At 31.2% G+C, this 13608-nt stretch overlaps 2 protein-coding genes across 2 annotated transcripts; both read right to left on the bottom strand.

Moving 5' to 3' along the window:
- Positions 1–864: 864 nt before the first annotated feature.
- LOC106320957 (putative cysteine-rich repeat secretory protein 35) lies at positions 865–2489 on the bottom strand. Its single transcript, XM_013759296.1, has 2 exons — positions 2121–2489; positions 865–1294 (listed from the first exon to the last, which is right to left on the bottom strand). The coding sequence occupies exons 1-2, from the start codon at positions 2462–2464 to the stop codon at positions 865–867; spliced, it is 774 nt and encodes a 257-aa protein (XP_013614750.1). The 5' UTR covers positions 2465–2489.
- Positions 2490–4807: 2318 nt separating this feature from the next.
- Positions 4808–6560, bottom strand: LOC106320956 (putative cysteine-rich repeat secretory protein 37). Its single transcript, XM_013759295.1, has 2 exons — positions 6209–6560; positions 4808–5245 (listed from the first exon to the last, which is right to left on the bottom strand). Exons 1-2 carry the CDS (start codon positions 6542–6544, stop codon positions 4808–4810), a joined length of 774 nt encoding a protein of 257 aa, XP_013614749.1. The 5' UTR covers positions 6545–6560.
- Positions 6561–13608: the final 7048 nt, after the last annotated feature.

Below are 13608 nucleotides of genomic sequence, written 5' to 3' on the forward strand. Positions count from 1 at the left end.
ATCTTTTTATGTCAAAACCAAATGAAATAAATCTCTGATTGCAGACTATAAAATATAAATAAAATATATGTTAATTTTTATATATATCAAAATTTAGCTCTAAAAATGGCTTCTAAATTAATGAAAAAAATGTCATAATTTTCAATAACCAATGATATTAGAACTCATGTTTTTATTTTTTAAAACTAGCTAGTTTTGATGCTCATACAATGAAACACATGTCATTATATATAACCAAATTGTTTCAGATAAAAGACATACAACACTTGTGAACACAAATTTTAATTTTCAACTGGTTCAACGTTTTAGAATTCACGAAGTTATGAGAATTGTTCTGCTCAGAACTACTGAGAGAAGATGAACCTGGGCTGGACTGGTAGATCATGCAATGCACAATAAAGCATACGAGGATAAATGAGCATGACATGGTGCCTGTTAAACTCACTTTTCAATCAACCAAATATTTAATCTGGAAAAAACCTTAATCGCAGTAAGAACCAGTAGCCTCATCACTCAGTAAGAGAGTTACCAAACATCATATTCATAATCATATCAACTATCAACTGAAGTCATCAAAGCAAAGCTTTCAGATACTGAGGTTGAAAACAAGTCAGTTGGGTTATAGGCTCAAGAATTCCAACCCATTCGAAAATCATTGTTTTTGAAAATTCAGTTTTGATCTTTTAAACTTTTGTTTTGAATAAATGTTAAATTTATTCTAATTAAAAAAAAAATTAACAAATGATGTGTCATTTTTGCTTCTAACAATATCTTTGGATCTTCTTTTGTAAACACTCTTTTTATTGATATATGTATATTGCATTTTAGCAACAAAAAGAAAAAGTAAACATAACTTAAAAATGCTTAACTTCTAAGAAAAGGGTATAGCTCATACCTTACATTACAATTTGTACCCAAAACTCTCCCACCTTGTTTAATGTCGTTGTTTTTAAAAAGCTTTGTGATACTCCATGCCAAACAACTTTTACAATCTCTTGTTAGTTCTATACATTGCACCATTGCATATAATTTATTTTTCCCGAGCTTCTTTTCTCCCGCCGAGTAAAAATTGAGAAGACCATTATTGGTGATTTTCTTGACTTTAAGTGTTAGCTCAGAGAAAAAATCCCTCACCCTCATAGCAAACAGTTTTGCATCCTCTCTCACGTTATTTGGGTTGTGCATAGAAAAAATGTTCTCGTAATTAATCTTGAATGGACTCTTTTCTTTGATTGTAGTAATATAGAGAAGACATTGATCGTACCATATTATTCCTCCTTTGTTACTCGGACATCTCTTACGAAGATGCAATATACAGCCATGTATGTTTAAATCATTTTAAATTATGATTTGATATTTCAGTAATTTGCAACCTTTAGTAACATAGTTGCATATAATAAAAAACATTTTTAATATAATTCTAAGTCTACATAATTTATAAAAAAATCGTGATATATATAACTAGGGTTGAGAAGAGTTTGGATATTAGAAATTTTAGGATATCAGAATCCATCATTACCATGTTAGACTATCCATATCCGGATCAGTGATTTTGGAAAATCTAGATGATGGATATCAACATAGCAGTGCATATTCATATTCGGACACAAATTCAAAAAATAATGATAAAAATATTTATAATAATATTAAACTAATTTTTTATAGATTATATAAATGAAACGAAATATGCCAAAATAAAATATAATATTTTAAAGGGTAAGAGTAAAATTACAAAAATAATTAAAAAATAACTTTTATCTATAAAATTTACGTTATCTTTAGAAAGCAATCAATAACATATATTTTAAACATATTTACAGAATCATGATATCTAGACTTTAAAATCAAGATATCTGGATCTGGATCCAGTATATACTGATCCAAGATTCTATTATACATATCAGACCTTCTGGATATTTGGAGTGGAGCCAGAGCGGATCTCACATCGGATCCCAGATATTTGATAATTGTTCCATTCCTATCTTTAAAAAATGTCAAACATTTTCAGCTAATACTTTTTCTAATTACAATAATCTGGTTTATGTTTCATGTATTCATTTATATTTTAAGATACAGTTTTACATCACTGAATAAAACATAATCTTTATTTTTAAATATACAGCTCGTTTACCCCCGAAATTGCAGTGTCAACGCATGTACGACAATTAGATCTATAAGAGTCACCACGACACTGGAGAGTGAGAGTAACAGAATCGGCTGTCGTTTTTCCAAGACTTGCGTCTAAGAAACCGGTTTCAGCATAATCACTAGTAGAAAAGTCATGAAAGATCGAGTTGAGATTGTTCTCGTACTCACTTCCGGAGTTATATTTCCCTTGATTGAGGCATTTGTGGCTGAGATACTCATTGGTAAGGTTCAGTGACGAAACACTTTGTATGATGAGGAATTGCATGACCAAAATAGGGATCGAAAATTGTTTGGATAGAGAATATGGAAATTTCATTATTAAAGATTTTTATTTCACTTAAGTAAATTGTGGTTTTTATAAATGAAGTGTAAAGATTGACATATTTATATAAGAACTGAGATGGATTTTGATTGATTGGCTTATTGGATAAAAGAGAAAAGAATTTGCATATTTTCGGCGGCATAAATGGAGGGACGAAGAAAAAGTCTAAATTCAATTTTGTTACTAAGTTTAAACTCCTAAAAATAAAACCAAACTGATACAAGACATTTTGTGCACCAGTCTTTTGCTTAAATAGGATTTTTAATACTTCATGTGTTTAAAAACAATTTATGTTTTAGAGTTATCAAACCTATTAATAAACAAATTAAAGTTTAATTATAAATGCATTAATTTGTGATTAATTATTTCTTGCAGTTTTTAGCTTACCAAAATCCGAAGACACAAATTAACCTATACGAAGTTTACCATTTTTTTGATCAATTCATTCTTTTTGTTTTCCTTTCAATTATTTGTTACATTTGAGGTAATAAATATTTTTATGCAATAAATTTAACCTTCAATCAGAAACAAGTAAAAAAGTATGTTATTATTTGTTAAACTTTCAATTTTGTACAAAATTAATAATTTATTATTAATAGCTAATAAACACATTTAAAAAAGCTAATAAACATATTAAATGTAAAATGTATTTTTTTTTATTTAAAATCATGGATTATTTTGAAACGTAGTATGTTATAATTTTGTTAAGTATAATAAGAATTTTTTTAAAAGCTTCCGCATTTTAATTTACAAATGACCACAAATCTACTTAAAATTTGCTACTATTATACGTGGATTTAGAATATCTCCAAAAGAAACTATATAACTTCAAATATAGAATTTTTTACTCTCTAAAAATAAAATTCAAAACTTTAAATTTAAAGTTTTGGGAGTTGATGTTTCACTACTCAAAACTTCAAATTTGAAATTTCATCTTTTCATTTGCATTTTGGTCCTTATATTAATTAAACATTACATTTATAATTTATAAGCATTTTTTATTTATCGTTTTAATCCTTAAATTTTTATATCTCATAAATGTTTTAAATTTTTCTTTATAAATTAAATTTTTACACATAAAATTAAATAATTTTTAAAAAATAAATTTATATTATTTAAAACTAGAAATAAACAACAAGAATATAACAAAGAAAAATTAATAACTAAAAACAATTTACATGAATACATATTATTACACAAATTTAAATATTACAACAACACTAATAGTCTGGTAAATTTGCTCTGAAATCTCCAAAATCTCCAAAATATTGTCCAAACAAATTTTGTTTAACCAAAATCGAGCATTACTGAAATAATTTTATGGAATAATGTGGTATTTTGCTTGTAGGTTGATATTTAATTAAGTATTTCTATTTATAATTTTATATTTTAGTGTAAGATTTTATTAATTAATATTGTTATAATATTTTTTATATATGTGCTAGCTATTTATAAATTTTTTATGGGTTTAAATTAATTATAACAAATATAAAGACCATAGAATAAAATATAAATAAGTTTGAAGTTAAGTTTGAAATTTTGATTTTGAAAAGAAAATCATAGAATTTCAAATGTAAGAACTTTAAAATAGAGTCTTTGAAGATGCTCTTAGTGCTTGTGCACATTAATTCTGCGTAATTAAGATCACATATTTCTCAAAAAAGGGAGGAGCTGCTTGCCAAGGGACCGGAGGGTGAGTGTTGGGTTTTGTTTACGGTAAGTTGATTGGAGAGTGGTGAAAGGTCGGAGGTAAGAGCATCTCAAGTTCTCAACCTTGAACAACCTCAAATTCTTAAATAGGATATGACATACGAAACTTGTAGGCACATATTTTAATTTTCAACTGGTTCAGAGTTTTCAACAGAATTGAATTCACGTAAATTATTGGACATGTTCTGTTCTGAGGTGCTGAAAGAAGATAACACTTGGATTGGTAGATCATGCCATGCACAATAAAAGATACGAGGTTAGACGAGCATGACTTTGGTGCTTTTCAAACCCACTTTTCAATCAACCAAATATTTGATATTGAGAGAACGTAATGCCAGTACTCAGTCAGAACAAGCAGCCTCATCATTCAGTAAGTAGTTACCAAACATCATTCATAAGCATACAGCAAGTCATTAAAAAAAGCTTTCAGATACTACGGATGAAAACAAGTCAGTTGGGTTATAGGCTCAAGATTCCAAGTCAGTTGAAAATCATAGTTAATATTCAATTTTGAACTTCTAAACAAATTCTTTGGATCTGTTTTTTGTAAACAATCTTTTTATTGATAAATGGATATTACATTTCAGCAAAAAAAAAAAAAATAACTAAAACATAACTTAAAAATGCTTAACTCCTAAGAAAAGGGTATAGCTCATACCTTAAATCACAGTCCGTACCCAAAACTCGCGCTCCTTGTTTAATCTCGTTGTTTTCGAAAAGCTTTAAGATACTCCAAGTCAAACAACCTTTGCAATCCATTGTTAGTTGTAAACATTGCACCATTGCATATAATTTATTTTTTCCGAGCTTCTTTTCCCCTGCCGCGTAAAATATTAGGCTATACTTGGTGGTTTTCTTGACTTTAAGTGTTAGCTCAGAGAAAAAATCCATCACCCTCATGGCGAACAGTTTTGCATCCCCTCTCACATTATTTGGGTTGTGCATAGAAAAAATATTCTTGTAATTAGTCGGGGCTGGATCTTTTTCTTTGATCGTATTAATATAGAGAAGACATTGATCGTACCATATTATTCCTCCTTTGTTACTCGGACATCTCTTACGAAACTGCAATATACAACCATATATATGTATGTTTTATATCATTTTAAATGATGATTTAATATTTCAGTAAAAGCTCTATTCTCCTATTTATTTGTATAGCAAAAGATTGTTTTGATGATTTGAAGAATGTCAATAATTAAGGATTTAAAGAACCACCCTTATATAAATAATTTGCAACCTTGAGTAACATAGTAGCATTTAATAAAACATCTTCAATATAATTCAATTAATACACAATTTATTATGATAAATTGTGATATTTATATAACTAGAATTTAGACGAATTTGGATATCATAAATATTAGGATATTCAGATCCGTAAAAACCATGTTTGATTATCCATATCATATTCGTGATTTTGTGAGATCTTGATAATAGATATCAAACTAAATATTAAGCTAGCAATGGATTTTAATATTTGGACACAATTTCATAAAAATAATGATAAAACATTTATAATAACGTTAAAATTAAATTTTATAGAATTATATAAAACAAAACAAAATATGCCAAAATAAAATATAATATTTTAAAAAGTAAAATTAATATTACAATAATTTAAAATACATTTTTATCTATAAAATTTATGTTATTTTCAAAAAGTTATTAATAACATATATTTTAAATATACTTACATAATTATGAAATCCAGACTTTAAAATCAAGATATCTGAATCTCGATCCGGTATTTATTGATCTGAGATTCAATTATACAGACCTGATCTTCCAGATATCTCGATATTTAGAGTGGTGCCGGAGCGGATCTCACTAGATACCATCTACTTAGATAATTGTCTCATCCCTATCTTTAACAAATGTCAAACTTTGTCAGCTGATATTTTTTTCAAATTACTTCAATCTTGTTTTTGTTTCCCGTAGACATTTATGTTTTGGCTTAAAAGATAACATTTTACATCACTCAAAAAATTGTAATCTTCATATTTAAATATATGACAGCTTATTTACCCCTGAAATTACGGTATCAATGCATGTACGGCATTTAGACTCATAAGTGTCACCACGACACTGGGAAGTGACAGCAACAAAATCGGCTGGTGTTTTTCCAACACTTAAGTGTGAGAAACCGGTTAAAGCATAAGGACTTGTACGAATATCATCGAAGATCCAGTTGAGGTTTTCCTCGTATTGACTTCCAGACTTATATTTCCCTTGATTAAGGAAGCATTTGTGGTTGAGATACTCATTGGTAAGGTTTAATGATGAAACACTATGTATGATGAGGAATTGTAGGATCAAAATAGGCAAAGAAAATCGTTTGGATAGAGAATATGAAAATTTCATTGTTATGGATTTTTTACGTAAATAGTGATTTTTATAATGAAGTGCTAAGATTGACATATTTATATAGGAACTCAGAAGAATTTTAATGGATTGGTTCATTGGATAGAAGAGAAGGGAGTTTGTATATTTTCGGCGGCAGAAATGGAGGGACAAAGAAAAAGTCTAAAGTAAAAATGTTTTATTAAGTTTAAACCACTAAAATAAAATCAAACTCATGCAAAATATTTTGTGAACCATTCTTGAATGAAATAGGTTTTTGATACTTCATTTGTTTTAAAATGATTTATGTTTTAGAGTTTTCAAACATATTAATAAAATTTATTATCTTTTAATTATAAATGTATAATTTTTGTGATGAACTATTCCTCTTAGTTTTTAGCCAATCAAAATTTGATAAACACAATTAATTTTATGAAGTTTGCAATTTTTTCTTATTAACTCATTCTTTTGGTTTTTCTTTCAATTCTTTGTTACACTTGATGTAATAAATATTTTTGCGGAATACATTTGACATTCATTCAGAAAAAAAAGAAGTAAAAAGTTGATGTTATGTGTTACACTTTCAGTTTTTTTACTAAGTTTGCAATTTACTATTATTAACTAATAAAAGTATTAAAATATAAAATGTATCTTTTTGATTTTTTAAACGTGGATTATTTTGAAACAGAGTATTTATAATTTTGTAAGTATGATAAAAATTTGGAAAAAAAATCCTTCGCTTTTAATTTACAAATGACCATAAATCTACTTAATATTTGTTAATATTAAATGTGGACTAGTGTTTATGCACCTTTGGCACATGTCAAGAACCGGACATTAACTTTTTGTAAGTAAGTTCACATATTATATGATTTTATATTAACTTCTTTTGACATTATATTAACTTCTTAATTAAAATTTACAAATAATCAACCTATGTAACGTAAGCGAAACAAAATTGGTCCATTAAGCACACTAATAAATCATATTAAATCATTACTCCGCTTGTTTTTTCAACAATCATTACACTATTTCTTACTTTTTGCGGTAGGGGTGGGCGCAAAACGGATACTTACTTTTTTTACGTATACTTGATACTTGGTTTACTTTGAACGAGTAATGAATTTTTCGATTTGTACTTGACTTGTCAGAAACGAATACTTGTTATTTCGAGTACTTGTCCAAAAATATGTTTCTTGCAAATCACTTGCCTTGTTCGATTACTTGCTACTTACAAGTATTTATTAATTACTTGGATATATTTCCAAGTTTCTAAAAATTATTTGATAGATAATATTTTACGAGAAAAGGTTATGAAAGTTTGTTTTATTTACTTGTTGACTTGGTAAAAACAAAAGAGTTATTTTAAATAAAATATTTGCGCCAAATATAAAAAAAAATGAAATTCGAAAAGAAAATATTGTTTACTTCTTACAACAAAGAAATATTTGTTACTGCGATCATAAGGCAGATTGATAAGGCAATCCGTTACAGGATATTGTCACTGAAGTACAGTGGAAACCATAAGCTGGAGGGGTTGTTTAGCAGATGGCTGGAAGTTTATGTCCATCGAAAGGACTAGTTTTTTTTTTTATTCTTTGACACTCCAGACCTTACTATAGAGTTTTAGTCCCCTATCACTTTCTTTGTAAATGTTCTTTAATTCTTTAATTAATAAATATAAAATTTAATTAAAAAAACATAATTTTATAATTAGACTAAATATGAAAAAGTTTGTATCTATCTATCTATATCATTATTTAAGAAGTAAATTTGCTGATTTGTAATATTATCCTTCTTTTTAGGTAATTTTGCTTATTTTTCATGTTTTTATTAGGTTTTACCTAAATCATTGATTTATTATTTGTTTTTAACTCATTAATTTAAAAAATACCCTTAATGAATCATATCTATTAAAAACGATTTTATTTTAATAATATTAAATTTATATGTTATATTAAAATTTAGTTAGTTTTTCTTATATGTCATATTTTTATTAGGTTTTAGACTTTTAGTTAGGTTATTGATTTATTATTTTTTTTCTCAATGATTCACTAATTATTAATTTAAACAATACCCTTAATTAATTTTATATATAATTAAAAGCGAATTTTATTTTAATAATATAAAATTTATATGTTATATTAAATGATTGATTCTAAAATAATATAATAAAATTATCAAAAAAAATTTTAAAAAGATAATTCTTATATCTATTTTGCTGCTATATGAAAACAGTAACATTAGTAAAAAAAAAATCATTTATATAAAGATATTTTCTAAACTATTTCTAAGATATGAGTGTTTTAAAAATTTAACACAATAATAAGTACATATTTTGATACAAAAATATTTGACATATGTAAATTCTCTGATGTTTGATTTAAGTATTCGAAAACATAAATAATAACTTATTATGCTGGTTTTAGATTAAATCAGATATAATAAGTATTGACAAAACACCTTATAAAACTTTATTTAAATATAAAAAGTACCGGATGACAAGTACTTTTCTATACATCTTATCATCGCCTTGCTGACTCATCGCCACAGCCTTAAAAATAATCGTCACAGCCTCTACCAAAACCATTGCCAGCTCCGCCTCTCCGTCTTTAACCTCCGGCTAACTAACATCGGATCCTCTCAGCTTCTCCAGAAACTTAAACGCTTGGGTGTTAACACACTCGTAAAACCCCCAAGCCTGAAGCTGAACGGTGTGAGGCTTGCAAGCTAATTGCGCGGAGAACGATTCCAAGCAGAGCTCGTACGCTCGGAAGAGATCTCTCGTTGAGTCGCGAGATTGATTATCGGAATTCGCGGAGGCGGAGAAGCGTTTGGGTAGAATCGAGATGGATTTGTTGAGAAAAGGGAGAAACTGTGTGAGACCCTATTTTCCAAAATAAATAATAAAAATAATAATCCTGAAATCCTCATTTATTGATCTTCGTGAATCGTCTCTAAACACCATAAATCAAATAAATAGCCATAAATTCAAATAACATAATAATTTCCGAAAATATTAATAAAGACATAAAAACCGCAAGTCTGAAAAAAAAAAAAATAAAACTCGCAAAGCACCAATCCGATAGCAATTACTCTTGCTCGTCAGTCTCATCTGAAAGGGAAAGGAAATGAGGGGTGAGTAACAGGAGAGTTACTCCGTGAGGTATGAGATGCTAAATACGCAAACCACTGACTTGAGTAAATAGAACTCCCACTATCGAAGTTTAGCTCTAACATGAACATACAAGACGCCTAAAACATCACACAAACACAACACAAACAATGAGATGATAGCATATAGCTATTCCATACACCCCGCATCTCATCATACGGATATATATACATATGCTGCGTCGCTAGTACAGTCTGTCTTTGTACCCCCGCCCACCAAAGCTGCGTCGAATGCAAACGTCTCTGCACCCACGCCCCACACAATCTGCGTCGCTAGCCCATACGTCTCTGAGCCCCCGCCCACCAAAGTTGCGTCGCTAGTCCAGACATCTCTGGACCCCCGCTCTCGCACATAGTCCCTACTCATAACTATGTATACATACATATATATATATATCGCATCTTTTAGCATCACACAGTGAAATCAACAGTTGAATCCTCTAGACCCCTAGTTTCAGTTTACAATGAATAAACTAAATAACAATCAAGACTCAAACAGACTCAATTCAAACAGACGGATCATGATTCGAAATCTAAACTAGCATAGGGAGAATTCTACACTGGTACGGGATTTACGGAATAGACCCTCACCTTAGCCAATATTATAGATTCATGAGATAATACTCGGGAACTGATATGCCTGGTCAAATGTCTAGGCTTCAGAGAGAATGACTTGGCAAACAAATCACCCATAAGGTCTTTGATTCCTTCCTACGCATGCCATGTCAAAAGTGTACGTTAAATATATTTCTTGTATCACAAGAAACAACTTATGTCACAATTAACCTTTTCGGAAATAGCTACGGTTCGAACGTCTAGATCTTTGGTGACACGGCTCAGCTCTCCGGTGGCTAACGGTTCATGGCAAGGCAGATCGGTGGTCGTCGATGAAGAGGCTGTGGCTCAAGGCTTACAACGGTGGATCCGATCGGTGCCGCAGTGGTGAGACGGTGGCTCCGTCTTTGTGCATCTCCTTCTCACGTCATATATACATCTCTTGAGTTCGATGCGAGGCAACAACATGTCTGTTTTGACCACTGATGGCGAGGCTGTCTCTCTCTCTGACATGGCGATAGCTCCAAGACGACGGGAAGAGCCGGCGGTGCAAGCGGTGGATCAAAGTTTGGAGGTGAACGATGGGTGCGTCCCGTCTCGGCTTCTATGATAGACATATGCACACATGGAGAAGAAGTGAAACATGTGATGAGCGAGAAAGATGGGAAGGAGGTGATAAATCGTGAGACGTGAAGGTATGCGGCTAGGTTTTATGGAGATGGAGATGTATACGATCTATATAGTTGCATACACGGTTTGGTTAAACCAAAAAGGAAATTGAATTGGGTTTTTTGTAGATTAATTAAAATAAAAACAAACCAATTCGGTTGATACACTACAAGAAAACAGCGGTATTCTGACGGACATTCCGACGGAAAAAGAAATCCTCGGAATATCCCGAGGAATTTCCGGGGATATTCCGAGGAAACACAAAATTTGGTTTCCTCGGAATATACCGACGAAATTCCGAGGAAATATCAATCCGTCGGAATATTCTTATAGAATACCGAGGAAAAATGTATTCTTCGGAAAAAACCGATGAATTCCGAGGATATATTATAGCCGTTAGAGAACCGTTGTAGAGCCGTTGGGGGATTTTAAAAATTCCGAGGAAATTCCGACGAACTAGCCATTGGCGTCAGAATTCCGTCGGAATTTCTTCGGTCTGTCGGCAGGATTTCAACTATAAATACAAGCACCCCTCTTCCTCTTCATTCACTCCATATCTTCATCCTCCGTCTTACTCTCTTTACACACGAATTTGATTCATAAAAAATATGTCTTCTTCAAATTATTTTCGTTCTTGGATCGATCGACCTCATTTGGATCCGAACACGAGATTGCTTACGGAAGAATACCAACGAGGTATAACCGAATTCATGAGGTTAGTTCACCGACAACCGGAAGCAAAAACAGGTATGTTAAGATGTCCTTGCTCTAATTGTAAAAATAGAAAGGTTATTAAAGAGTGGGATGTTTGGACTCATCTATATTTGAGTGGGTTTACATGAAGTTACAAAATTTGGTATCATCATGGGGAAACTGATTATGAACATGGTAGTACTAGCGAACCTCAGCCAGCGGTTAGATTAGAAGAACCAATTAGAACGGATGTAGATTATGGTGTAGGTACTGAGCATATGGTAAATGATCATTTTAGAGGGGAAGATTTACCCAATGCAGAAGCTAGGAGATTTTATGATATGTTGGATGCTGGAAAGCAACCATTGTACGAAGGTTGCAGAGATGGTCATTCAGCTTTATCATCTGCTACAAGATTGATGGGCATTAAAACAGATTATAATTTGGCTGAAGACTGTGTGGATGCGATTGCTGATTTTGTAAAAGGTATTCTACCCGAGGATAATGTAGCTCCTGGTTCATACTACGAGGTTCAGAAACTCGTAGCTGGTCTTGGTTTATCGTATCAGGTAATAGATGTATGCAGCGACAACTGCATGATTTATTGGAGGGCGGATGAACAGCGGGTTACATGCAAATTTTGTGGAAAGCCTCATTATAAATATACGAGTTGAAGAGTTCCAGTGCCATATAAAAGGATGTGGTATTTACCTTTGACGGAAAGGTTGCAGAGGTTGTATCTATCTGAACGCACAGCGCAACCAATGAGATGGCATGCGGAGCACTCAACAGATGGTGAGATCAGACATCCTTCAGATGCAAAAGCGTGGAAGCATTTCCAATCAAAGTATCCCGACTTTGCGTATGAAAGAAGGTTCCTCGGAATTTCCTCGGAATTCCGAGGAAGATAAGGGTTTTCTCGGAATTCTCTCGGAATATTCCGAGGACATTCCGAGGAACTATGGGTTTTTAATCGAAAACAACGTTTTGCGGATTGAATAACACGTATATTCCTAGTTCCTCGGAATTTCCTCGGAATATTCCGACGAAATTCCGAGGAAGATTCCGGCGGATATTTAAGTGTCTGTCGGAATTTTCTCGGAATATTTTCATTTAACCGGGCAAACCAGCAGCCAAATATTTCGCGAAAATTGAAAATAAAAATACCGAAGAAATTCCGACGGATAGTTTCCGTCGGACCCGAAGAAATTCCGACGGACAGTTTCCGTCGGACCCTAGGTTTTATAAACACGAGACACTTCTTCTTCCCCATTTCTCTCTTCTGCCTCCGGCGATCTCTCTCTTCTTCCGGCGATCTCCCCTTCTCTCGCGACGATCTCTCCGGCGAATCCTCTCTATTCCTACACAAATCATGTAAGGACCCTATCCCACTCTCTTTGTTAGGTTTTTGTGTAGATTTGATGATTTTAGAAGTTTTTTGATAGATTTTTGTTAGGGTGATTGGTTAGGATTGTGATTTGGTTGTATAATAGGTTTAGAATTGTGATTTGGTTGGATAATTTGTTGTGTTGAATTGATTTGGAATTTTTTTATAATTTTTTTATTATTTTGTATTTATAAAATTGATTTTTGTATATAAATTTGATTTTTGTAGATAAATTCGATTTTTGTATTTTACAAGACGTTTTCTGTATATAAATTCGATTTTTTGGATTTTACAAAACATTTTTTTGTATATAAATTCGATTTTTGGATTTATAAAAGATGATTTCATATTTGTAAAACTATTTTGTAATTATTAAACATTTTTAATATTATTAAAACTATTTTTTAAATATGTTTTTTTTATTTATTAAAATTATTAGAACTAATTTTTAAATATGTTTTTTTTAATTTACAGGTTTAATGATGATCAGACCCTGCCTCGACAGCGTCGTGGTCGTGGTGGTACGGGGATCCAGTCTCGGGATTTCCGCCAGATTCAGGATTCCGCTTCGCTCCACAGCTCCTACCATACATCTCCCTCTCCATTT

The sequence above is a fragment of the Brassica oleracea genome, unplaced genomic scaffold (assembly GCF_000695525.1).
Source record: "Brassica oleracea var. oleracea cultivar TO1000 unplaced genomic scaffold, BOL UnpScaffold01148, whole genome shotgun sequence".
Taxonomy (NCBI): Eukaryota; Viridiplantae; Streptophyta; class Magnoliopsida; order Brassicales; family Brassicaceae; genus Brassica; species Brassica oleracea.